At 34.4% G+C, this 27,982-nt stretch overlaps 1 protein-coding gene across 1 annotated transcript; it reads left to right on the forward strand.

The window, feature by feature from the left end:
• On the forward strand, nucleotides 1–27,895 carry LOC144436585 (ATP-binding cassette sub-family C member 8-like). The gene is made up of 30 exons (XM_078125774.1): nucleotides 1–729; nucleotides 3,458–3,694; nucleotides 4,115–4,312; nucleotides 4,530–4,682; nucleotides 6,810–6,965; nucleotides 7,627–7,761; nucleotides 8,121–8,283; nucleotides 8,640–8,680; nucleotides 9,718–10,011; nucleotides 10,380–10,580; nucleotides 11,912–11,990; nucleotides 12,751–12,856; nucleotides 13,547–13,645; nucleotides 14,299–14,464; nucleotides 15,132–15,269; nucleotides 16,108–16,336; nucleotides 16,899–17,104; nucleotides 17,650–17,889; nucleotides 18,381–18,538; nucleotides 19,113–19,205; nucleotides 20,369–20,471; nucleotides 21,984–22,097; nucleotides 22,770–22,881; nucleotides 23,208–23,338; nucleotides 23,712–23,790; nucleotides 24,543–24,651; nucleotides 25,030–25,133; nucleotides 25,681–25,814; nucleotides 26,757–26,819; nucleotides 27,163–27,895. Exons 1-30 carry the CDS (start codon nucleotides 151–153, stop codon nucleotides 27,295–27,297), a joined length of 4,755 nt encoding a protein of 1,584 aa, XP_077981900.1. The 5' UTR covers nucleotides 1–150; the 3' UTR covers nucleotides 27,298–27,895.
• The last annotated feature ends 87 nt before the right edge of the window (nucleotides 27,896–27,982 follow it).

Consider the following 27,982-nt stretch of genomic DNA (forward strand, 5'->3'; position numbering starts at 1 on the left):
CTCACTTGCATGCTTCACTGCCTCCTTTCTGACATGACATTGAATTTGATTGAGACTAGACAGTGACCTCGCCGTGACCGGAGTTCAGCGTTAGCGAGATAGATACAGTGCGAACGGCGATTATATAGGAGTGCCCCATCGATCTATCGCATGATGGCTTCCGTCACTCCCCCTTCGTGGTTTTGTGCCAGTACCAATTCATCAGACGGTTTAGCCGAGCAATGTTTTGTTGACTTGCTAGTTACCTGCACGCAGACACTCTTCCTGGTTTTGTTTTCCGTCGTTCTCACCGTCCTTGGCTGTTGTACCAATTTACGTCATTTCAAATTAAGAGCCCTTATACCATTTCCTGGTCACAATTGCAAATGGATATTCACAGGACTGTTATGTCTAACTCTGCTGTGTGCCGTAGGGGAAGGCATTTTAACAGATCTAACGAGGAACGATGTAACACAACCAAGACTGTATGTCCCTCAAGTTGTAGCACTGTTGACTGGACTAGTGACCTTGGTATACTATCATCACATGGAATATTGGAATCGTCCTGGTTTAGCATGGTTATTACTATCCTACTGGGTGATATCATTAGTTGGAGAAGGGGTCAAAATGAAGTATTTATTATCACAACTTGACTTTGATATCAGGATACTGAGGTTTGATGTGATTATAACCAGTGCCTTATTTTATACTTGTTGCCTCATTGTGGAAGTCAACTTGCTACGAACAAAGGTAAGTCGTATAAAGGCCATGTCCATGACCCCACTGATATATGCAGTCATTGAATACGTCCGTATTATACACTTATTGACGCTAACCATATGCATTTGATTCATGACGCGTCACGCGTCTTCACGGGACGGGGGGGGGGGGGGGGGCAAAGATGTGTCGGACTGACGGGGCGAATATTTCTTGTGGTAGCATAAAATTGACATATTTGTGTATTCAATATCTGTCTTTTGAATAACAGCTTACACTACGAACAATAAGTATATTTCATATAAACAAGTGTGCTTCGCAATGTGGACAACGAGGAAATATTGGCTGTTCAGTAGTTTTTTTCATTGTCAATGATTTCCCCCAAAATGACGACGACGACGACAACAACAACAACAACAACAACAACAACAACAACAACAACAATATATTGCGTTCTCAATATCGAGTTCGAGGTATCGTGCAATTTCTGGAAATCAACTGTCCTTTGCATATCTTATTCATTTTTTTTTAAAAAACCACCCTGATATCATAATTCATTCCATATTTCATTTCTGAACTATTTATTAAAGTACAGTGTATGTACTGAAAATTTGGGCATGCACTGATATATTTTGCTCGAAGATTTAACCCCCCCCCCAAACACACACACACACACACACACACACACACACACACACACACACACACACACACACACACATACAAAGTAATGTGAAATAAAATAAAACGTGCGTTTTGAATATCGGGATCACATAGATATAATTTCTGTAAGTTATTTATTCACGTGCAACCATGATACATTCTCCAAGCCATCCTGCAGAACTGTCAATGTGCACATATTGTGCTACAGAGAGGTCGGTGAAGTTGCTAACGTTGGGTAAATAGAAGTGCCAATAAACGAGGGGCGTAGCCCCAAAGTTTTTGGCACATAACCCTACCGAACGAGTTGTCTATCTTACTTATACTACGGCATGATTGGCTCAAACGGATCTTTTTTCTAATTTTGTGTAATTTACACGTAATGTCAGATGCTCTGGTCAGATGGGGGAATTGTAACAAATGAATCACGCGGAGCGAATCATAACCACGTCTCGCGCCCATGTCATCTATATGTGGCATGCATCAACAATGTGTACCAATCCAAACTGTCAAATTGAAACGCGTCATCATCGCGACCGAATCATCATGCCGTGGGTTTTTTGTAAAAAATGTTTCGAGCAACGAGAGGAATTATGTCATCTTTGTACAATTAAACGTTTACAATTATATTTTACCAGATCTATGTGATTACTACATATTTGTGGAATTACCGTGTCTCTCTTAAAACTGCTATTTAGCTATCACTTTGCCTAGTCGACGAATTGAAATGATGTATACAGTGTGCAATGTCGTGTGATTGTTTTAGGGTTTCGAATTGCAACATTGTATATTGAGGCGGATGCGCAAAAGAAATGAAAGTGTCGGGGCTGCGCATTTATAAATACCCATGCGTGACTTATTCGTCGACTTTTTTGCTATAAAACGTAATGAATTTTTACTTTCAGGAACAATATAAAATCTGAGGATTCTTTGTCATGAAATTTAAGTGAAAATAGAATATGGTACTATGTATATTCATATTCAACAGTCGTTTCGGAGTTGCGACGTACGTATGAATAAAGGGTAAAGCGACAGGTGTCACGTCGTGGTTGCTACAAAACTTGCTACATGGCATGCACGAGATCTCGCTCTATACGAGACCACGAGACTTATAAAAGTGCATTTTTCGTCAAAAGCTATCATTTTTATTACTCTTATTGTGTACCAGCATGTGCCTGGTCCGGGCCTGTAGCACAAATGGTGGCCGAAAATAGCTTGAATCTACGAGCTGTAATTCGAGCGCGAGGCAAAATCAATTTGGTGTCAGAAATGTGCAGGGTCAAAAGTTTTATATATATATAGTAGTACTAGTAGTAATAAGACATTGCGTAGAAGATGCACGTGTTATCCAAATGTCCAAAGAATATTGTTTTCACAACAAAATTTAATGCCGCCTTTCATCCAGAGATGCATAGAAATCTGCAAATTGATTAAGCTGGCCCACACTAGGTGACATCAGCCTTCACAAAGTCATCACAGAAAGCCTTTCATTGGTTATGTCATTTTTGTATACACTGCCATCTGTGTTTGCAAATGGGTGAATTTTGGGTGAAAAAAAGTTAAAGAATGACAGTTTTGGTCAAATTTACTAAATATGTGCAAATATTTTTTTATGAAACATTTTAAATTTGGTATTAGCATACTATATACAAATAATATCTGCAAAGATCTTGTAGTCACCAAGACCCCCCCCCCCCACACACACACACACACACACACAACAAATGACAGAATTAGGAGGGTTGGCCCACGGATTATCAGAACAGGTCCATATTTCACCTTATCACCCAGGTCACCAATACAAATGTATGGTTCAGTACAACATTTATCACAATGAATTATGATATTCATATTGCACATTGCTACATATGTACCAGGGAGTATATTGCACCGTTGCACATACATAGTGGTATTTGCATGACAGTGCATACCTGCCCCCTTCTATATATCATTGTATGTCTTAGAGCAAAAATAAGTTCATGGAATACAAAGTAAGTGAAAATGATGCTAAGATGCCTTCAACTAAAATGCTTCTACTGAACATCTTGGCTACTGAATTAGGGTGGTTTCATCTGTTATATAGTCTTTATCATTTTCCTAGGTTTGCAACTTTTGCTACTATCAAAACAAATACCCAAGAGATTTGAAGAAAAAGAATATGCATTTCTACGATAAGTATTGCAATCTTTTATCAAGATTGTCATTTTGGTGGATGACACGGTTATTCCGACTTGGATATAAAAGACCCTTGGAAATGCCAGATGTAGGATGCTTAACAGAAGAGCAAGAGACCAAATTCCAATATGAAGTTTTTGAAGAAGTATATAAAAAAGAACAGGTAAAGTATAAATTTATATAACTTATAAGTATGTACATTTTCGAGATTTTCTCTCTCCTTCGATCCCTCCCTTCCCCTCTTTCTGTGTGTGTGTGTGTGTGTGTGTGTGTGTGTCTCTCTCTCTCTCTCTCTCTCTCTCTCTCTCTCTCTCTCTCTCTCTCCTATAATCACTTATTACAAGTGTTCAGCACACTGTACAGTTAACAGGAAAGCCATCAATACTTAATGTTTCAGTCTTTTTGTACTTTGATACACATGCCTCACTACTCTCTTTGTATACCTGAATACAAAAAAAACCTATTGATTGCACAACATATATGAATTGACCTAACAAGTTAGCTAGCTAGCTTAACTTTCATTCACACCAAGTAACTTCCATGATTCTATAACATTGTAATCGTATACCCTTCTATCTTTCAGGAGAGAGCCTCCAGCAAAAACGAAAAACCTTCCCTTTGGCGAATATATGTGAAAGCGTATGGTAAAGAAATGGCATTGACAATATTCATAAAGGCGATTGGAGATACCTTGGCATATATACCACCTGTTGCCATTGGTGGTATTGTATCCTATGCTACTGTAATGTACTATGATGAAGAACAAGAGTATGTACATGTTGTAAGTAGGAATATGATTTTAAAAGGTAATGCTGAAAAGAATTTTGAATTGGACAATGGACAGGTGAAAACAAATTTGAATATTAAGGTCGTTGCACTTTCCATGATTATTTTGTACAAAATTAAGTTTTAGAGATTGTTTAATTCCCATCAATCACCATGTATTATTATCATAATTTTATCACTGATGACTCTTTGGAAAATGTTGTTTATTACAGAAGACATCATATGTGACTCTCGATGAATTCTTCAGTAATGGATTTGTACTGATAGGTGTGTCTGTCATTGCAACTCTTTTGAGAGGGCTTTTCATGCATTATGGAGGTTGGGGATGTACTTTGTATGGAATACATTTACGAACTGCAGTTCAGGTGAGTCGTTGTATTTATATCCCATTAAAATGTATTGAAAACATTCCAAAAGAAACAGTACAAAATTTCAGGGGGTTATACGTGAACACATCCAAGAGGTAGTGTTCATAGAGTACTTGTCCTCGGGTACAGAGTCATTTCAGTGAACCTAAATCAAACTGCCAATATCCACTTGTGATTGCAAAAGTCAAGAATTAAGATACATGAAAACAAAGAAAATATCTTTCTACGTATAAAAATTCAGTTGTAGCACAACTTAACTGATAAGGTTCAGTAGTGTTATAGGCATAGTGCGGTATCTGTCCATCTGGCTGGCTGTGTGTGTGTGGATGACTTAGGTGTAGATGACTTGGCCTCAAAAAATGCTACTGACACCAATTGACTTGGTATTTGGTGCGAACATTACTTGTGATGTCTAGTTGGGAAATTGCTCAAAGCAAAATGATCGCATCACAGGTTTGTTATTTGGATAAAAAATGGCATTATTGGTTTAAAAAACACTAAAACTTCAAAACCACCAGGCAGATTGGTCTGATATTTTCTGGGGAACATTCTTAGGGTGTGTATATTAACAATTATTCATGACATGGTGATCCCATCTGTAATATGCAAATTAGGGCTAAAAATGTGTATTTTGGTCAAAAAAAACATTCACTCAAATACCACTGAGCAGATTGCACTGAAAGTTAATGGTCCAGGAATACATCTGGGGTATTTAGATGAAGGTGTATTAACGACAGGATGATTTCATCAGTGATATGTAAATTAGGTGTAGAAAGGTGACTTTCATTACAAAACTACTTAGCAGATTGCACTGAAAATTAATGGGAATACATCTAGGGATATGTAGATAATCATGAAGGTGTATTAACAACATGATGATCCTATCAGTGATATGGAAATTACGTCTAAAAATGTCAATTTTGGTCAAAAATCTTTCATTCAAAAATTACTGAGCAGATTGCACTGAAACTTAAAGGGGATGCATCTGGGGATGCATCTTGGGATGTGTAGATGAAGGTGTATTCACAATATGATGACCCATCAGTACTGAAGAAATTAGGTCTAAAAGTCCCAATTTTGGTCAGAAACTTGAATTTGGCTGAAACATGGTGGGATGTTTCTTGACCATGTGTTATTCTGCATTTATTGTTCAAATCATTATGACACAACTGGCCCAGCAACCATGACCATGCCCTTAGCAACAGTGAAATGATTTATATTGCAAAGTCTAACATCAGGGATGGGTAGGCAAGTGAATAAAGATTGAAAATATTCATGCAAATATGCAACAAGTCCATGCCCATAGCAACAGCCACATAATGGTGTATATTGCAAAGATGAAACCTGGGATGGATAAGCAAGTGAATGAGGTATCAAAAAATGTATGCAAATATGTCTAGCAACAAGACCAAGCCCATGGCAACAGCCAAATCATGTACATGTAGTACATAGCAAAGATTAGAGATTAATAGCGAATAAACATTCAAAAGTATGCAAATATGCCGTGTTAGTAACAAGACTCCACCCTTAGCAACAGTGAAATGATGATGTGTATTAAAATGATAACAGGGATGGGTAGGCAAGTGAATGTTTTTAAACTGTAGGCAAATATGCCTAGCAACAAGACCACACCCTTAGAAACAGCCAAATGATGGTGTACATTGCAAAGATGAAACTGGGATAGGCAAGCAAGTGATAAAGTAACAATGAAATCTAACATTGTTTTCAGTTTCTTGAATTCCTGATATGTGGCAGAAGATTTAATCTATCCAGCATTGATCATTGCAACAAAGTCTGTGGTTACTTCGCATTTATCTTAGGGTGAAGGGTGTTCAAGTGAATCAAAAAAGCAGTAAAACATAAGATTATGACAAATCAATTACAGCACGATAGAAATTATGACTTGAGTCAGACTTACACATTTTGCATTTTGGAAAGACATAAATTCAAATTGATATATTTATGGTATGTCTTCTTTCCTTAGCAGTACATCTTTTGTGTTTTCACTAACATAACAATTGTAATGAATACAATATCATTATTTTACTGAAAGTTTTTGCTCTTATTCTATCATGAGCATTTTATCATATGGTATAATATGCTTTCAATATTATCTGTATACAGGCTAAAATATATGAGAAGTCACTGCATCTGTCATCTTTGACCCTCTCTAGTGGGGAGCTGACAATTGGAAAGATTACCAATCATATGGCTGTCGATGCTATGGCGTTACAGATGTTTTTTGAAATACTTGGGTTTCTTGTGGTAGTACCATATCAGGTAAAAAATCTTGGAAACAGGGCTCAATCCTCACATGATTGAGGAATGTGAGATTAAACAACCTATGAGGGAAATGTGGCTGTCATATTTCATTATTTATGTCTGCATGGTTATAGGTATACACAATATGCTATGAAGAAGTTAAAGGAGAAGTCCAATCAGGCTTTCATAATTTCTTTTTTTTTGGTATACTTTTTTGGTATATTGATTACTGCTGTCAACTTGTATGTCCTTTTGGGTGGTACAATAACACATCATGATAAGTGATTTACACAACTTAAATATCTTGTAATGAAGCTGCACTTGACATATGCTTAGCAATTTTGGAAGATTTTCTGAATGAAATTGTAGGAATACCTTGAGTGAAGAATCTCTTTTACTCTAATGTCTTTGTCTCGATACTCTTCAGTTTGTGTGTATCATTTATTCAATCAGCCAAAACCATATGCAAGTTAAGAGCAGTACAGTAGTAGTCAATACAAGACTTTAATGTACTAAGGGAAGGAATAAGTCTGCACTTTTCTCTCTGTAAACTCATAAGTGTGGTCTTTTGATTGTTAAGTTATATTTGGACACTTCTGAAAAGAAATTTACAGTAGTTCATTTTAAGGTGTAAGTATTCATCATTTATATATAAAGATATTTGACTTTCTCACTACAGATTATTGTGACGCTGGTATTATTATATCTAGAGTTGGGAATATCAGCTATCATTGGATTTCTCGTCCTAGTAGTATTGACACCAGTACAATATTTCCTATGTCGAGCTATGTCAACAGCCCAGGAACAAGTACTGGTAAGCGATTTACACTTGTTACTTTATGACATCATGATGGTCAGACAGTTGGAGTAGCCTGCTTGGAATCTGTAGAATAGTAGATCTGTAGATTTAGTCTATGGCTTTACCTTACAAGAGGCATTCAATTTAAATTTACATCTGGTATTGTGTAGTTGTGCTACTTAGTTGTTCTGCGATATCATATATCATGCCATTGGCACTGTTTAGATATCCTTGTAACAAATAAACAGACAGACAGACAGACAGACAGACAGACAGACAGATGAACAAACAAAAAGAAGTAAATATATTTTCAGAAAAGGTCATTGCAACCATAGTGATGTATGTTTTAGTCAACTTGTTTAATTCATTTACAGGAAATATCTGATCAACGTTTGAAGAAATCTAATGAGTTACTTCAGGGTATGAAGCTGTTAAAGCTGTATGGCTGGGAAGAAATATTCAGCTATGCCATAGAAGTAATACGTGAAAAAGAAGTGAAAGAAATGCTGAAAGTAGCATTTCAGATAATAGCAATAAGTAAGCATTTGTGTATGTATGTGTGTGTGCATGTGTGTGTGTGTGTGTGTGTTTTGACCTACTATATATCTTGCCTTGATATTCTCTGAGAAAGAATATTGATTCGAAACATCAGGATTGAATATATTTATCCAGGACCGTTCTACTCATTACGTTTGCACTCCTAATACTAATACAAACATGTGTTTGGATTCTCCCTATAGCAAGTGATTGTTAAATATGCTTTAGGAAGTAGAGTACTATAATAACTTACCTTTTAAATTACTGCAAAAAATAGCGCAACCCTATGAACTCAGCTTATGATGCAGTAACTATTCTATTCTTTGGAATTAAGTCATCCATCTTGTGTCTTCCAGCTATATCCAGCCAAGTAACACCAGGAATTGTATGTTTCGTTGTAAGTATCTGTATTCTGTAAATGGCTAAACTCTGTTTTGCATTAACACACAAGACTGGGTTGTTTGCTACTTCAAATATGTTTCTTTATTTTTGTACCATATGTGATATTTTTTTTAATTGTCTTGAATTTAATGATTATGGAATCAATGAAAGTACATGATTATCTCAACAATATTAGATATTATTCCCCAATATTTTTTCTTCATTCAGCGAGGGAAAATACGAGTGACCTAAGGAGCCCTTGTCACTTCAAGTCACTAGATGAGTAGTGACAATCCTTAGTATTATCAGCTGAATGAAGAAAAAATATTAGGGAATAATATAATTATACCATCACCAGTAATATTATAGACGGGGAAGTAATGACAATTTTTTAGCGTTTTGACTCATATTTCAAACACAGCAGAACCAATGACAAAGACACGCATTGTTGTGACACATAATGACCAGAATATATATTCCATATTTGTTGTTGAACCTGGCTTGTGCATGGTATAAATTATGTTATTTGTTTTACAGAAAATATCACTGTTTTTATAATACATTATGTTCATATAACCTTCAGTGATTGACTTTGATTGTATCATGTTGTATGGACTACTGACAAAGTGTATAGTAACTTGAATTATTTGTATATAGGGCACTATGATTTGCATTCTATTTTCTCTTGTATCATGGAAGTTTTATCAGTGATCTGCTTTGGTTATGGAAAGAATATGTGCCTTGTTATGAAACACTTATTGCCTGGCTTTATTCTTGCACAAGTGTACATCATGTTACCCCTTGTGCTGTCATGTAGAAACTATTTTCCACAGATTTCAGCTCGGGAAATAGTTGCTATGTTATATATATATATATATATATATATATATATATATATATATATATATATATATATATTATATATAACAGCTCTTGTGGCAATAGACATCTGCTAGTTCGCTCATAACCATGCAATAAGTGTATAATAGCCACACTAATTGTCATAATTGTTTACAATGATGGCCAATTGTATTATTGTATATTTTTTTGCAGTCATTCTCCATATACTCTGTACTGTCACCAACTCCATTGACACCAGAACTGGCCTTTGCTACATTAGCATTGGTGTTTCAAATCAGTGTGCCACTTGTGATTTTGCCATTCTCACTGCGATTTCTCATCAATGCTCTAGCCAGCACCAAACGATTGCGAGCATTTTTCAATGCATCAGAAATTCAAGAGTATGAAAATGGACGTTCATCATTAACTAGAGGTTTCATAGACTGCGGTGACAATGATGATGATGAGGATGAGGATATGGAAGATATTGAAGACTTCAGAGATTTGGTAAATATCCTTTGTTTGAATTCTTCTTATTTCAGATAGATATATAGACTAAGTATGTTATGAGTTTACTGGAAAGCAGTAGAACCACACTAAATCAGATCAAAATGTCATTAGAGAGCCAAATTCTAGCAAGTATACATGAAACTATTAGCAGAAGTGAAACTAAGACATAAATGTCAGTGTACCACAGCGAATTTCTCAGTAGAAATATGTGAAAATGGTAATGGACATGTGTTTTTGATATCTGGTCTCACAGTTGTTGAAAATATGATTTTCCCAACTGTTGTTACATAAAAACAAGCAACACTGTAGTATACTCTCAAAGAGAACAATGTACTGTAACATGAGATTATGTTGTACCCTTTCAGAAGCCAAGAAATGGAATGTACCATCGCATTGCCAGTGATGATGAGGATGTTGCAATAAAGGGTTTATATCAGAATGACCAAGATAAATATGCACAGAGTGGAATAAGTGATACAGATCATCCACACTATGGAACTTTTGATACTGAAACAAGTCTCAGTAAAAGTATCAAACAAGAAATACCAGAGCATATTGCTCTCCAGGTATGTAAAAAATGGCTGTGCAACTTGTGTACAAGAAATATGTTTTAGTGACATGTTTTGATTATACTTCAACTGGAACACTTAGTCTAGTATCAAATATAAACATTAGTTGTACTCCGTGTATATTTACTAACACATGAAGTCTTGTGCCAGTACAAACCAAGTTATCCACAAATTCATAGAATACATTTAATTTACACACGTTTATATTTTGAAAATGAATATTATACAAACCTTAAAGAAGAATCATTGTCATAGACAGTACTAGATCAGTAACACTCATCATAAGTGAAGGTGATGCCATCTTAGAATGCATTTGTTATGCTCAGGGAAACACAGTAAAGGTATTTCTACTCACCCTGCAATGCACAGTATCCCTAAAATAGTGCTGTAATGAAAGTTGGTTCATAAGAGATCTGGCCCTACACTGGGGTGAGAATTTTCCTTTCCAAGACAATACTGGGAAATGTTTCATAAGGTGTAAATCAAGCTTCCAACTTTTGTTTAGTACTTCCAAGAATAGCTTGCCCAAGTGTACAGCTGACATCTCGTCACAGCCAGATAAGCCAATTTTTGTAAATATTGTTGTAGAAAGGTGCTGCTGTACCTTACAAGATAGATGAAAATGACTTTTAAAGTGAGAAATGCAGCTAAGATTTAAAATGAGCCAGCGTCTGTTGCCCTTTAATGTTGCTCTAGCTTCAACTGGAATTTTTTTTTGCACCTTTTTTTTTTTTTTTTTTAAATATAATTGGTTTTCGCATAATATTTAAGAATTTAAGAATAATCTTTATTTATACTGGATAGGTCTTTAATATAAACACTAATCTCCCAAGAAGTCCAGTGAGGACCAATTCCCTCATGGGTTCTGTGTTATATTGTACATTCTGAAGAGTATTGAACCATGTGTGGGGAAATGATTTGGTGTGCATGTCATTATACAAGTCATGTAGCTGTGTAGACATAACACAGTACAATAAATCCAATCTAAAACCAGTGATTCCAAAGCGATCACAATTTTAACTTTTAATACTCACCTACTTAATGGATAAATGTTACTGTAACATCAAATTAAGTTGTAATATGTCCATTTTCAGTGAATGTGTTGTTGGTTGTCAGATCGAAAAAAGAATACAGTAACCATAGTTACAGCTATTGCAGCTTTAAGTTGAAATACATTTTACTAAATGACTAACTTTTACAAATAGATCATGGTAAATTCAGATCAGTATCAGTTTGTCTGAAATTGGATGGGTAATCAAAAGTATTGATGTGTTAATACCAAGTTGTACAAATTTGATGAAATATGTATATCGCTTTTCATTTTATAGATAGTCAATGGATGTTTTGCATGGGAGAATGATGGAGCTGCACCCACATTGAAGAATATTAATCTCCAGGTACCTTTAGGTAAGTACATTTTATGTTTTGAGTAAGCATAGTAGTAGCATCTCACCAATATATATTGTGCTACTTATAGTTCACTCCATTTTATCAGATTTTGAAACAGCTTGAAGGCAACATGAAGTAATTGGTGACGAATAAAGATCCTTATCAAAGCTGACCAAACATCCCACTGATAAGGGTAACCACTGGTCTCTCATTAGTCCTAATATTTTGAAAATATCAAGTCAAGTTTTACAACTAAAGTCTATCTGATACATTCAATTTAGTCTGAGTTATAGTTACACAAAGGGTTCCATTATACACTAGACCTTATATCTAGTCTGAATAGTTACACAAAGGGTTCCATACACTTGAATGCAATGTTTATAGATTACTGCTAGTCCTTATCTTGTTTGACTAGTTACACAAAGCGTTGTATACATTTGGATGTCATAGCTTAGCTAGTCCTTATTTAGTCTGACTAGTTACACTAGAGGTTCCATACACTTGGATGTCATGTTTATAGATTACTCTAGTCCTTATCTAGTCCTATATACCCTTTAGCTGTCAAAATGTTGACTCAGTGTTTGATATGTAGAGGATTAGCAGTCCTCTACTGGAGCTAGGTTTAAAACTCATAGATCTGAATGAATTTGAATTACAAACATGCATCTTTATGTGATCATTTTGTTTCTAGTGTTTAAGTCTTTTATTCATGACTTTAATAGAATGGTATATAAATAGTATAGTTTTCATTTATTATCTGTATGTTCACTTATTCTAGGTTCTCTATATATGGTGATTGGAACAGTAGGAAGTGGAAAGTCATCTCTATTATCAGCCATATTAGGGGAAATTTCCAAAATATCTGGTTCTGTACAATTCAACAGGTAAGAATTAGGAAATGTATTTACCCCAGTGTTATGTTGTCAATATAAAGTGATCATATCACATTTGTATAATTGTAAAATACAGATATGCAATAATGTAACGGAATACCATGATGTGCAAGTGCTAGGGCAGCATAATCGGCATATTTGCATGAATGCTTGTGGTGTTCTTTGTACATTCACAAGCATTTTTAGTGAAAGTGCAGCAGAAAACAAGATGGGCATATCCCAGATTGATTTACCCACACAAGTATTCACACACTTTTGTTATCATTATGCTTATCTGAAACAGCAACATTTCTGTAATAATCATACTGTGAGATCACATGGTTTGTCGCATACTTATTTGCATTCCATTTGCATACAGGTATGCAATCATATTTCCAGTATTGAACTGCAATGTAAATTACACTAGTATACAAGTGTACTAGTCAGGTAGTCATTGGTACATGTATGTAATATTATTTTTAGCTAATGCATTACAAATGCAAACACGTGATTGTAATATCGTAACCTTTATTTTGCTAGTCACATTTCTATAGCTAGTATCGCTTGTTTTGAACCATCAATAGTCATTTACATTCACCATACCATTTAGTATCTGTACCATACAACTTACAAGTACATATAGCTATTGTGGTTAGAACATGGGTATATGGCATAATTATACTTTTGTTGTTGTTTTTTCAGAGGAAAGAACCGTGTATCTTATATATCCCAAAAGGCTTGGATACAAAATGTGACATTAAAAGATAATATTTTATTTGGACAACCATTCAATCAAGAGAGGTAAATATCTTCTACATCTTTTGAAAAGATGGCATTAATACTAATAGTGTAAAAAAAACTTAACCACAGCCTCTTGTAGAAATAAACAGTCATTTCATATTATGACAGAACCCCATGGCCTCACAATCGATGGTACAGCATAAATGTTTCATAGAAGTGTATAAGTATCCATTAGCATTGTTCAAAATAACAAATATCTTTGATACATTACTATTAGTATACATCAGGATAAATTATGTTTACATATGGGAAGTAGTTCAAGTTGCTGTTTACTAAACAACACAGCTACTAACTAATTTGCATAGTTATTTGATACTTCAAAACTTGCAGCAGTCAATAAAAATTGTGGAAAACATTGTTCTCCAAAAGTCTTTAACATATGTACTTAAAAACATGAATTGTTATGCTGGATTGGTTTTGCATTAAGTAACTATTTTATCTCAATTTATTTATATAATCAACATTGAAAAAACAGGTTCTATTTCTGACTGTACATCAACATACACAGTGTTACATATATAATATATTATAGGCCTCCCTGGTCTCCTCTTTGAAAAGATTGTTCTTAAATTGCCAATATACCTCAGTGAAATATGCACATTGTCAATCATATTAGAAAATGTTTAGATACATTCTCCATCTTCATCCTGTAGGTACAAATCTGTATTACATGCATGCTCACTCCAACCAGACCTTGATATCCTACCAGCTGGTGATATGACAGAGATTGGTGAAAGAGGCATCAATCTCAGTGGAGGACAGAAACAACGAGTTAGCATTGCTAGGGCTATATACAGTGATACTGATATTGTTTTAATGGTTGGTATCTCTTATCATTCAATCACATTGTATTCATTTTCAGACTGCAACAAATTACCTATGAACAAAATATACAATGAGTAACACTGATTCAGAAGTAAAGGATTTTCTCTATGTGCTACACTCATTTATAGCATTCACATCAAGTGTGAAAGTATACTGTTTCAATTGGTTTACTAATATTTATAAGCTCAGCATGTGGCCCTTCTGATATTGTCAATAGCTAATGAAACAGAATATATACTTTTACACTTGATATGGATGCTATAAACAATTGTCACAGTGGTACATACAGAAAACACTTAACTTTGATGTTATGGGTTGGTGTAATGTGTTTTCAACTGCCACATAAGCAAGGCAAAAATGACATTACATGTAAACACATTTTGACATGCAGCATCAGAGTTTTACTTAACTTTGCCCTTGTAGTCAGATTTAGCCATGTAAGCTGTTTTCAGTTACAATTCTTTATTGATTTTCCATTAGTCCAGCAGACTACCACCTTAGAAATATGGTAGTCTAGATATAGTGTTCAGTATTTATGTACCCTGAACTGCCCCGCTACTGTTTAGTCTAATTGCTAATAATATTAGAAAATGGCTGGCACATTTCAAATGTCATATTTCATTTAATAAATAATGTGTATCACTTTATTATCCATTTGAAGGACGACCCTTTGTCTGCCTTAGATGTTCATGTTGGCGCACACGTCATGGAACACGGCATTATGGATTTACTTCTACGTGAAGACAGGACTGTTATACTGGTTACACATCAAATGCAGAATTTGCATTATGCAAATCAGGTAAGTCCATCACATTTCTTATATTTGTCATTGCCTTGTGCAATCTGCAATTATGCCCTAGTTATTGTTTGATAATTTTCAAGGTTGCAGTTCAGTAGTGTGCTTATAATAACTCAAAGTTAGATATTCATTTATTGTATTTACTTTGACTATTCCTCATTTATTTGCCAATGGGTTTTATATTTCATATTGTTTAAGATTTCAACACTTACTGGCTCCCTGTGGCATAGTGGTACACTCAGGATTAATAGTCAGGAGGTCATGTGTTTGAATCCTACTGGAAACAGGATTTTTCTGTGACCGACCCTAAACCCAGAGTGTGTTCTACAGCCTCGATAGGTAGGCTGTATACATGTATCACTCAGCTATGTCTCACTCACAATATGTATGCAAATTTGGGGGGACTCCTGGAGTAATGACTTGAAAAGTCAGGGATGATTACTCACTAGAAGCCTGCAGGTGCTATGTTTCCCAGGCCTGGGTGACTCCAGGATAGCCTGATGGACTGAGTGGGAAAACCTTGACAGTTCCACAGCAACGTGATATGATGTTACAACATAGCCCTTTCACATAGTCCCAAACCTGAATGGAACTCTGTAGAATTGTGTGTGATTGTGTATGTATGTAACAGTAAATTGCTGTGAGCACTTCACAACACACAAAAAACAAAAAGTAAATAAATAAAAATGATTTCAACACAGCCATTTTGTCCATGTCAGCAAATAGTTGAATTGTATATCATGCTAAAATGCAAGATTACGTCTGATTCAATATGTAAAAAGCAGAATTGTGGTAAAATTAGAGATCCATTATAACTTATACTTAACACCTATAATAGGTTATTTTGATGGAGGATGGACAAGTAGCAAGACAGGATAACTTGAATGAACTGAAAATACACAACCCAGAACTGTTTGCTGAATGGACAAAGATAATTGACTCTGTCAGTGAATCTGAAACTGAGGGTGCAACAGAAGAACTAGAGGATATTTCAGATGCTGAAAGTGACAGAGAAAGTCTACGCCGTCAGGTATCCAGAGATGAAGTTGAAAGGATAAATAAGAAAGGTAAGACTGCATGGTATACTTCTGATCATTATTTAGTTAATCAATAAAACAACATCATCATTAATCTGTGACCCTTGTCAGTAGAATGCCTTGCCGTCACAGATCCAAGCTACTTCATCATTTGACAGTTTTAACAGCAGTTTGAAAACTTACCTGTTTAGGTGGTTTCATCATCAGACATTTTGAATTTTTTATCTTTATGTACATGTATATAATTATACCTTTTTACTAGTATTTTCCTAATATTGGGACAATTTTGACAGTTTTTCAAATAGTGTATTTTTGTTTTCTTTTATGTTTTTTTTTCTGTCAATTATACAGCGCATTGTGATTATTTTTAATGTGATGCCCTTTATAAGAAAGAAAAATTGAGATCAAACCACTGGTCTCTTTACAGCACCATCTAAAATGCATAACCAGGAGGGTTTTGCTTTGCATGAACAGACAAATATACATTGGCTTAGTAGGATGAATGACATTGTTATCATGAATCTCATGATAAATATATGACTGGGCAATGATGAACTCTTTTATCTCTAACAATTTTGTGTGGTGTTTTTAGAATCAGATGGTACATTGATTGCAAAAGAAGAAAGAGAGATTGGTTCAGTTTCCTGGAGAATATACCTGGCTTATGCAAAAGCTGTGAAGTATCCTTTTGCGGCACTGACTGTACTCTTATTTGTAGGGGTTATTCTTGCACAAATGGCTACTGATTTTTGGATGGCAGCCTGGTCAGAAACGGGAGTTAACTCAAATAAAACGCAGGTAAGATAGCATCAAATTTGTACATTACATTATATCATGAAACGCTAAAACATTTTAAAGCAACAGTTGCGATGGATTGCCAAGGAAACATGTTTTTAGGCTTGTGATGGTAAATATTGGGGTTTATATATTATAACCTTGGCATTTACGTAATAAAAATTGGCACAGTTGGTACCAATAAAGGTGCTCTTGAAAGTAAACAAAACAATAAAACTGCACAAGCAGTTAAGTTTAATTTGGTTAGTGAATTTTAATCTATAAACATTAGACACCTCAGAACTAATCTTTACTCTGCCATATAACTTTCCTCTGTTATTTAGTACAAAATACTTTCAATTATTTGTTTTGAATATTTTCACTCGTCTTTTTCAAGAAGTATAATATGTTAGAAAATGGATCAGTCTGTAAATATTTTGTAGAATGAAAGAATGCACACAAAGGAACTTGGTAATTTGAATAGCTGTCATTCTTTCAATGATTCACGTTCATCATCAACAAATCCTAATAATTCACAGTCTTTCATGTATGTGTATGTTGTATTACAGAATGAACTTGCAGAAGAAACAACATATTATCTTAGTGTGTATGGTGGACTTCTTAGCAGTTTCGTTATCTTGTCTGTTCTGTCATTTAGTAGTCTCATCATTTTCACCCTGCTTGCTGCCAAACGCATTCACATTAAACTATTGCGTAACATAGTCCATGCCCCACTGCGGTTTTTTGACACAAATCCAATTGGTCGCATTCTGAATAGGTTTTCATCAGACACAAATATAATTGACCAGGTGAGTTAGCTCTCAAGTACAGGTGACGTGTAGATGGCATTATCTTCAATATATTTCTTCCTTCATCCAAGGAAAATAAAATTGATCTAAGGGGCCTTGTCATTCGAGTTGAAGACATGAGAAGTAACAAAACCTGTAAGTCACAAGCATTTTCTGGTTGAATAATGAAAACATTAGGTTGTATATATACTTTTGGAAGCATCCTTAATGAAAAATGACAGGGGAACTTGAACTTTGTTTGTGAATGTGAACTAATATGTAAAGTGGCCATAAAACTGTCCTAATCAAATTATGGAATGTACTATGAGTAGACTGTAGTCCAGAATGCTGTGCCGAGTGTTATTAATCCAATTCATTTGTTTATTCTCACTGTTTGTAACAAGTTTCTCTCATCAATGCATGCTTGCCACTAGTTATAAACAAAATTCAAAGATTAGCCATTATAATCTAATTCATCTGTCAGTGCATGTTTTTTTTTCCATTTTACTCAGAAATTACCAGCTACTATTAACAGTATATTTGTCAACGTGACTCTTTTCTGTGCTGCATTTATCATAAATACTGTGGCGGCACCCGTATTTGCACTTCTGATGGTTCCTGTACTAGTACCCTATTACTTTGTATTCAAATTCTATGTTGTGACATCTCGGTAAGTTGTGATTAATCATTCAATAAACTTTTCTTTGAAACTGTTATTTTTGTTTTGAAAAAAGACAGAGAGCAAATGTTTTATCTTTCCAGTATAATTACACTCTATTTTCTGATATATTTTTTCTGGTATGATATGATATTTTAGTTTGCAGTATGATGTTTTAGTTTTGAGTTATGAAACAAGACACAATTTCTGATTTTGATATCACACACAAACATTCATGTATTATGAGTAAAGTGGTGCTTCAGCTCTTAAAAACATATAACATATCACTTCTCCACTCAGAACAAGTAGTCAGTCAGTCAGTCAGTCAGTTAGTTAGTTAGTTAGTGATAGATATCAACTTGGAAATATTCACCATAAAACTTGATGTAATGAAAAAAATGTTATACAATTGGTTTTGTAAGGGGTATTTACCAAAATGACACCAAATGGGTTACATAGTTAAAACTATATTTGTGTGTTTTTTTTCAAATTTACAGATATTCTCTGTAATTTTACATGTCATTGAGGAGCATTAAACACCTATAAATTTGATAAAATGAAAGTGGTATATTTCCTTCACTTTTAGGGAGCTTCAGCGATTAGATAATATATCTAGATCACCAGTGTTTAGCCAGTTTTCTGAGTCATTAGGGGGACTACAGACAATACGAGCATTCAGGTGAGACAAAAGTTTATCAATCTACAAAGTCATTTTATTGTCTGTATGTTGCAGTCAAACCATTGAGTGATGTCACCTTGTGAATGATTAATTCTGATGTGTGGATTCCCTTCTATCACTGACAATGATAAAACATTGATATCTGAAATCTGGTGAAATATTTCATAGTTATAAGCCAGAATGAATTGGTCGTATTATTTGAATAAAAGGCTAATCACTGTTAAAACAGCCAAAGAAATTAGGTCTGCAGAGAATAGGTGTTCCTGGGTAATAATTTACATATATAATGGCTGGAATATCCTTATTCATGGCACAAAAGGATGAAGTCAGAAATAAGTACAAAATATGTATACTTAAAGTGTACTTGCATGGGACTTTGTAGAATTGTTTTTTCAATGTATTGACTTGAAATTGACCTGTCAAAATAACTATGAAATAAGTACAAAATAAGTAATACCATTATTGTATTTTACAAAAAAATAATTTAGCATTATAACAACCAAGTATATTTTAAAGGCATAAATCCCGGGTGCCTGTGACCCTAATTTACATATGACTGACTATGTTTTGGAGGTGGAGAATTATAATGATGTGAGAACTTGTGGTGACTCACTGGCAAGTAATCACCAAAATATAAACATTCCCTATTTGGGTTGTTCACATGCAAATGTCGCATAGTTGAATAATCCTGAGTGACACACAATCTAAGTTACCATCCTGCGACATTCACAAACAATGTGTACATGATTCATGACCTGTGTGTTTCTCGGGGTACAGAAAAAAATGCTGAAAACAAGACCCAGAAGCTAGTGCTCTGTACAGCAGTTTGAATTTCCAGCAATTGCATAGATTAGCTATAATCCTCTTTATATAGGGCAGTTCTGTGTTTGAGTATACTTGAAATGTACTTGACATTGAAAAAGTACACTTTTAGTATAGAATGAGTATACTTTAAGTATACTTTTTAACGTTTCATTTTGGTAAGATATTGTGAACATCAGTATCACTTAAATGTACATGGCTTTATTGCTGATTTGATAATAGCCACTTCACATGACATCTCACACAAAAACATTATAAAAACAATACCTTGAATGTTTGTACTTGCATTATTTAATGACTCTTTGAAATAGTATTTTAATCTCAACATTTAATCTTACTAGGGATGAAAAACGATTCAAGAGATATTTGATAAATCGTATTGATGCAAACAACACAGCCCACTTTTATGTTCATCTTAGCTACAGATGGTTAAGTGTTCTTATGGTAAGTCTACATTTTAGCATAGACATGCAGTGAGGGGGACAGGATGACCCTTGACGGTTTCACATCCTGTTCCCCTCAATATGTATGATTTTAATAAGATTGGTTGTTCTTACTGTGACAGTCATTAATCCAAGATCTACCAGGTACAATGTTTTCAACAACAATTTACTCTCATGCTGGATGTACATGCATGTATGTGAGGAAGCCATTTTTCCCACATCTGTATTTTAAAAAAAATAAACTGACAAATGCCAATTTTTACCAATTCAGCCAAAGGTTTGAGTTCTAAGTCAATGTTTAAACATAGATTTAAGCAATAACCCCCGCCGAAGGTGGGTATACACGAGATTTTGGTACAATTCGCGACATATAGCACGAGCCGAATGGCGAGTGCTATATGGAGCGAATTGTACCAAATTCGAGTGTATACCCGCCTTCAGAGGGGGTTATTGCTATTATATTATATCAAAATATGTGTCTATATCTTCTAAATGTGATTCTGTGGTTACTAAGTATTTATATGCCTGAAAAGGCGAATTCGCACGTACAGAAAAAGATCGTCGGTAATAGATCGTCGGGAACGAGCATATTTTGATGAGTGGATACGTTCATGTCGCCCCCACACACACACTGCATTAACGTTATGAACACAAACCATACACTGCATTGCATTGATAAATTACTTTATTTACATCATATAATGCATAACGAAAACGCGTTGAAACTAGCAACAAAGAAAACGGGGCAAGAGGTCAAAGAAAGTAAAAATTTTGTTTGGATATTTACATATGAACAATACAATCTTGTACACTGCTAAAAATAGATGTCTCGGCATTGAATCAGTTGAATCGGAGAAAGCTCGAGACAGTAAATCAGAGACGCGACGTTACACAGTCTACTTTAATTTAATGGTTAACAAATTGAACATTGACTGAACCTGAAAATGTACAGTTTTGAAATAATCCTGACACACTTGACTGATGGTTAAAAGTTAAATTGGTGTTGCTGGATTCAACGAGAGCAGGACGCTGAGACGGCTCGTTGCATGGGAGAACTTGTACCTTATCAGCCATGGCCAGTGATGTTGAAGCCACTGATCGATAGTTGCTTTCGATCGCAAGGTCATCAGTGGAATTATTTGGACTACTGCAACCCAAACTATTGTACAGGATACCTGACACACCTTTACTCTGAGGAAGTGTTAACTTATTGGTATAAGAACGACCACATTCAGCTTGTATGTACTATTCATATGCTAGTTTAGGGGCCCATTTTACCACTGCCAGTTATTATCCAATCAGAATGGCACATAGTAGCATGATATAATATAATACATATTTTATACATTATAATGTGGTATATTATGTTAATTGTGTAGAAATGCAGAACCAACGTTTTGTCACACAATGTGCTTATTATTTCTTTCAAATTCAAATATTAAATTATCTTGCATTCTAAATTAAATATACTCAGTAACATGTATTTAAACATTTTCATATAATTTTTTTTCAGGAAATATTTGGATCCTGTTTCATACTAGTTTCTGGGTTATCCTCTCTTGTAAGCTGTGTACTTGGTGACCTTGAACCAAGCCTTGTTGGTCTTGGTTTGACCTACTCCTTAACAGTAAGTTGCTCCTTATAAGGAAATAAGTCAACTTGTAGCAATAATTAGTTCTTGTACCACCACCACAAGTTCTTGTTACTCATGAGTAATGTTTTGCCATGTTCAGGTCAACAGACTTTGTCAAACTACTGTTCATTTTTGCTGGCTTTACTGCTATGTTACTCATATGTAATTAAAACCCTTGGTTCTGGTACAAGAACTAATTACTACAACAATAACTATGGTTAAATACTGACCTGAAAAATATATGTAAGGAAATCTTTATGTAGCCTATCTTTTCAGATTTAATCTAAATGTAAGAGATTGTAGTAATTTCTTTTATTAGTTGAAGTTTTTATTCCAAAAGCATCGGTAGATAATTACTCATCTGATGGCTTTTTTTGTTACATTTAGAGGAGATAATCTTAGAAATGAAGATGATGGGTTAAAATCACACACAAGTGTCTGCATACTATGCAAGTGATATTATAAAATATATAAAATAAACCTATAAGAAGTTGATGTCCTGGTAAAAATAAAACATTTGAAAGTCATTACTTTAAACCCTATCGGTCATAACAGTGGCTGTATCAACATCAAACTGCCAATGGCATTATAATTGATATTAAAAAACTAGACATCTTAGTAAGTTTAATAAAATACAATTGGTTGAAACTCTATAATTTTTTTAAGCTTGTTGGAAGACTAAATTGGACTATTAGAATGTTAGCCGAGTGTGAAATGCAAATGAATTCCATAGAGCGAGTTGAATACTACACAAATGTACAAACTGAAGAATATCAAGGTAAGACTTGTTACCAGAATTTCAGGTGTCTGTGTCAGTTGTGTCTGTGCACCAAAATTGTACTTTTATTTTCCTCAAACTCATAATCAACGCACAAGGAAAAAATGTCTTATAATTGTGTGTGTGTGTGTGTGTGTGTGAGAGAGAGAGAGAGAGAGAGAGAGATGATTTTCTACATTTATCCTGTAAGCTCAGGAATATGGTCTATAATACAACTAAGAATATAAACTTTACTCACAAATTTGCATAGTATGTTCAATGACACATCATCAAGTATGGCAATGTCATTGTCATTGTAGTAATATTCAATCATCTGCAATATGTAGGAATTGTGAGACCACCACAGGGATGGCCTGACAAAGGAAATATACAAGTGAAGAATATATCTGTGCGGTATTCAAAAGATTCACCAACTGTCTTACATGGCATAAATGTTAATTTCAAAGCAAGTAAGAAGGTAGGTAAAGTACAGCATTACCATTGCTGTTAGTGTTACAATAGTCATTATTTATGAGTTCAGTTTTCATATTTCAAGTACAAGTACATGTATGCCATGTCCATCAGATTATGGTTTGGTGGTATAATATCAACTGGTATATTAAAACAAGTAGATGGTTAGAAATGCTTTTAATTTACATATTTGCATGGATGCATGTATTCATTTGCATGTTTGTTGTTATTTTATCCGGTTATTCATTTATTCCATGAGTTGCATGATTACTTTCTTGCTGGCTGGCTTGATATGAAAGGTCTACTATGGATATGTGGATGACTCACCCTGTTTTTTGTACTGAATTTCTATGTATATCATTGACATCATTTCTTGCCAGATTGGAATATGTGGAAGGACTGGAAGTGGTAAATCTTCACTAACTTTGGCCCTTTTCAGACTCGTTGACACCTATGAAGGTATTATAATGTACTTAATTTATTCAGCTTAGTATTGATTAGAACCTTTGTTCCAAACACAAACTTAAAAAATTATACCTGAATTTATGCAGTCGAAAATTTCAGGTACAGTTATCAAATTTGTGTTTCGAACAAAATTCAATCTCTTACTACAGTTTTACCAATACCTGAAGTTCCATTTAAAATATCAGATTATTGTACAAGATGTATATGTTGTAGATTTTATCTATTTGACATCACTAGAGTTTAAAATGGGACCTGGTGCTTTGTGAATCTGATAAATGCAGGACTTCATATATAATGTCATTGAGACTGTGACAATTTGATAATATTCAACTTTAATGGGCTGGACTGTAATCAGGTATTGTGATGCAAAACGTTTAGTGTAACATTTGTCGCACCACTGTCTTGTTCTGGCCTGGTGCATGTCTAATGTTAGGAGTTGGTTTGTTTTGTATTTGATTGTAATACACATGTATTTAAATATGGGCTTGTTTTAGGATAAGCCAAATGTTCAAGTATAATGTTTACATTAATGTGTTAACAAAAATGGAGCACCATGCAAGTTTCTTAAAAAGCGAAGTTTGAAATAACAGTACAATAATTTAAAACCTAGACTGTCTTCAACTGTCATACTGTAGTGAACTGGTTGAACATTTGTTCATAATTTAGTTGAGTTATTCATCACTGGGAGAAGTCGAGCCTTCTTCTTGCCCTGTGAAAGTGTAAACCATTCATTCTTTTTCCTATAGGATGTATTGAAATTGATGGCATTGATATCAAACATGTGCCTTTGCTGACTCTTAGACAAAGACTGGCCATAATTCCTCAAGATCCTGTTCTTTTCTCTGGAACTATAAGGTAATTTAAACTGAAAACACTGCAAGGACCAAATCCCAATAGCTTATATAGTAACTACACTGTATTGTATTCATGTCCTATGAAGATATGTTGTTATTACCTATGTTCATCCAATATGGCTAATTCATAAAAGTATAGTCATATGTTTAATGCAAATTTGTGTATCATTTGCATATATTCAATTATGTTTCTAAAATTGCACTGCCATGCAAATACCTTTAGTACCGGTATGTGCACACCTTGGCTAGTTGCCACTGGCATATATATAGTTACATAATTATGTCTTATGAAATACTTGTTATGGCTTTGTTGTGATCATTATCAAAGGCTTTTCAATGTTACATGATTTTGGGGGTTTTTTGGTGTGTTTTTTTGAAGATTTAACTTGGATCCTGAGTGCAGACGAAGTGACGATGAATTATGGGAAGCACTTGAAATTGCTCAGTTGAAAGATGTTGTCAATGAACTCGACAAAAGGCTTGGTAAGTTGATTTAGTACAGTTTAGACAATATAATAAAGCCATTGCATTCAACAACACATATTCAGCTTTAAGCTAGTAAGTCTTGCCATTGTTAACAGAGATGTTGCTCACCGATCTTGTCTTGTGTTTGTACTCATCAAATATATGGCTGCCATTTGATATAAAATGATATGGGCACCAGACACCCTGCTTATAAACTCTGCCACCATTTCATCCATGTAGGAGTTATAAAATCTAAGTCAACTAAATTCAATCTCTACATTATAAACCATACACTTAGAGCCAACAGGTTTACTTTATTTTGATATGCAATATATATATATGTCATGTCACTGTTCCAAATATACTTGTAGACAATCTGACAGCAAACTCTCTCAATCTTAAATCTCTTAAACAATAATAGTTTACCCTTATATTAAATTACACAAACTTACTTCCACAAAGATTATTCAACAATAAGTATACACAGCATTCATTGGGGAAGGTTGATATTTCAGGGATCTTGTCAGAAATAAATTGATTTGCTGTCCAATATTTGTTATTTCAGATTCAGATGTATCTGAAGATGGTGAGAATTTCAGCGTTGGTCAGAGACAACTATTTTGTTTAGCGAGAGCATTTCTTAGGAAAGCCCGAGTTCTTGTTATGGATGAAGCTACTGCGTCTATAGATATGAAAACAGTATGTTACATGTTTCCATATTTAGCTTTTTCAAATACACAAATTAATCAAAGTGGAATACTATTTATTTTTCATTAGTAAAACAAAATGCCTTGGTTTGCTACTTGGAAAAACAGAGTGAAACAACAATGATTGCAAAAAAAACTAAAAATTGTGCATGAATTGTTAACAATGCACTCCCTGAGTGTACAGTAACAAACGTTTTAAACATTTAGTTTTTCCGCAATAGATGAGTTACAAACACAGATGGGTCTATGTTGTTTCACATTGATTTTTTCATGTACAAAACCTTCAGGAAGTTGTATTTATTAATTTAAAAAAATACAAACTTATTTTACATCCATATTGCCATTTCAATACCGATATCACATTTCTTACTCCCATATAAGACATAAGCCAGGCTTTTTCATAATGATACTGAGATATTGTTGGGTCTTCCCTACTGACTTACTACTCCCAACACCTTGCATGGGGATTTCAGCTTTGATTTACTTCCAAAAGAAGGTCAATGTTCAAATGACATCAACTGACTTGGTACGTAATTTGATTGTATACCGATAGATGGTGTTGTATAGGGTGGTACATTGAAGGATGTGTGAAAACAAAAAGTAGAGCAAACTGACCAAGTGAAAAGAAGCATTGGATATTACCATTCATAATTTAATCAGTTCTTAAAAAGATAATAAGCATATTTATTTTTGTATTTTGGAAAACCATGCAGCATACATTACCCATTATTCAAACTTTATACTGTATGTTGTTGTTTTACAGTAAAGTACACCCTTATTTTCCCACAATTTAATTATTTTGCCTCTGTATTTTGATAAAGAATTCTAATATGAAATGCCAATGATATAACTAATTGATATGAACTGTATTACTTGTCACTTTTACATTCCTATCTATATCGAACATAGATTGTTTATTTCATTCACTTTGTAGGATGCTATATTACAAAATGTTGTGGCTACAGCTTTTGCTGACAGAACTGTGTTAACCATAGCGGTGAGTTATATAACTTTTCTTGGACTACTAACATTTCATTAAAACAGCATTTTGCGTAATGCATTGTTTAGGTACATTTCATAAAATGAGCATTTCATGTCATGAATTGTTTACTCTCACACACACATTCATCCATCCACTCACCCACCCCCACCCCCACACACATACACATACATACATACATACATACATACATACATACATACATACACACACACACACACAGGTGTAAATTCACACAAACTGGTACAATTTAAATATTTTTTCGCAAATTTGATTCCAAATTGTTCCATTCAGTACAAGTATTTATAATCTTGATAACTTTAATTTTCAACATTTTCAGCACCGGATAGCAACAATAGTGGACTCTGATAGTGTCTTGGTATTAAGTGATGGCAAAGTCATTGAATATGGTTCACCCAAGACATTGTATAATAGCAGTGGAAGTGCATTTGCCTCATTGGTGAAAGGAAAGTGATGCTACAGGTCCAAGTTATTGACACAATATGTTTTCTGGACTTCCTTGAGTTGAAACATGTGCAACATTACTTACAATTAGAATATTAAAATGAAGAGAGCAGATTTGATAGATTGGTGGAAAAGGTGGGGTGGGGGATTAATATATATTATTGTACTCTTTTGTTTTGTTTAGTTTCCTTTCATGATACAAAATGTATCATAGAAACAATAATTATCTGTAACATTTGTCAACAAATATATCATACACATTTTCCCATCCAAGAGATCATAATAGAAGCAAAACAAAAAACTATGAATATACATTTTTCTTAAAGTTTCAGATGAATTGGATAGTACAAGAAGGTTTTGGACATTGTGTGAGAACATTCCAATACATAACAGCTTTTATAACGTAGGTCAGGAAAATTATGATGTCTTGTTAGGAACCTGTCCTAATTAATTTATTCTGACTGAGTCCATTTACTTACTTATTCTGGCTGAGTCTTTGTGCTTATTCTAACTGTACAGTGAGTCTCTATTTATTCTGACTGTGAGTTATTTTAGTTATTCTGACTTAGACTCTCTCAGAGTCCTTGGAGCTTCACATACATAGCTATGTTGGGTTGTTTTATTTGTACCAAAATCTACTACATAATTGTACTTGAATATCCCTGTACTGTGCGCCCTCATTGATCACATAGGCT

Source organism: Glandiceps talaboti, chromosome 1 (genome assembly GCF_964340395.1).
Source record: "Glandiceps talaboti chromosome 1, keGlaTala1.1, whole genome shotgun sequence".
NCBI lineage: Eukaryota > Metazoa > Hemichordata > Enteropneusta > Spengelidae > Glandiceps > Glandiceps talaboti.

Excerpts from the sequence above, each read along its gene's own strand:
- LOC144436585 (XM_078125774.1), top strand. The coding sequence starts at position 151 with ATGATGGCTTCCGTCACTCCCCCTTCGTGGTTTTGTGCCAGTACCAAT. Across the intron at positions 23,339-23,711 it reads ATTTCAAAGCAAGTAAGAAG|ATTGGAATATGTGGAAGGAC; the intron begins GTAGGTAAAGTA and ends ATTTCTTGCCAG. Across the intron at positions 24,652-25,029 it reads CTTTTCTCTGGAACTATAAG|ATTTAACTTGGATCCTGAGT; the intron begins GTAATTTAAACT and ends GTTTTTTTGAAG.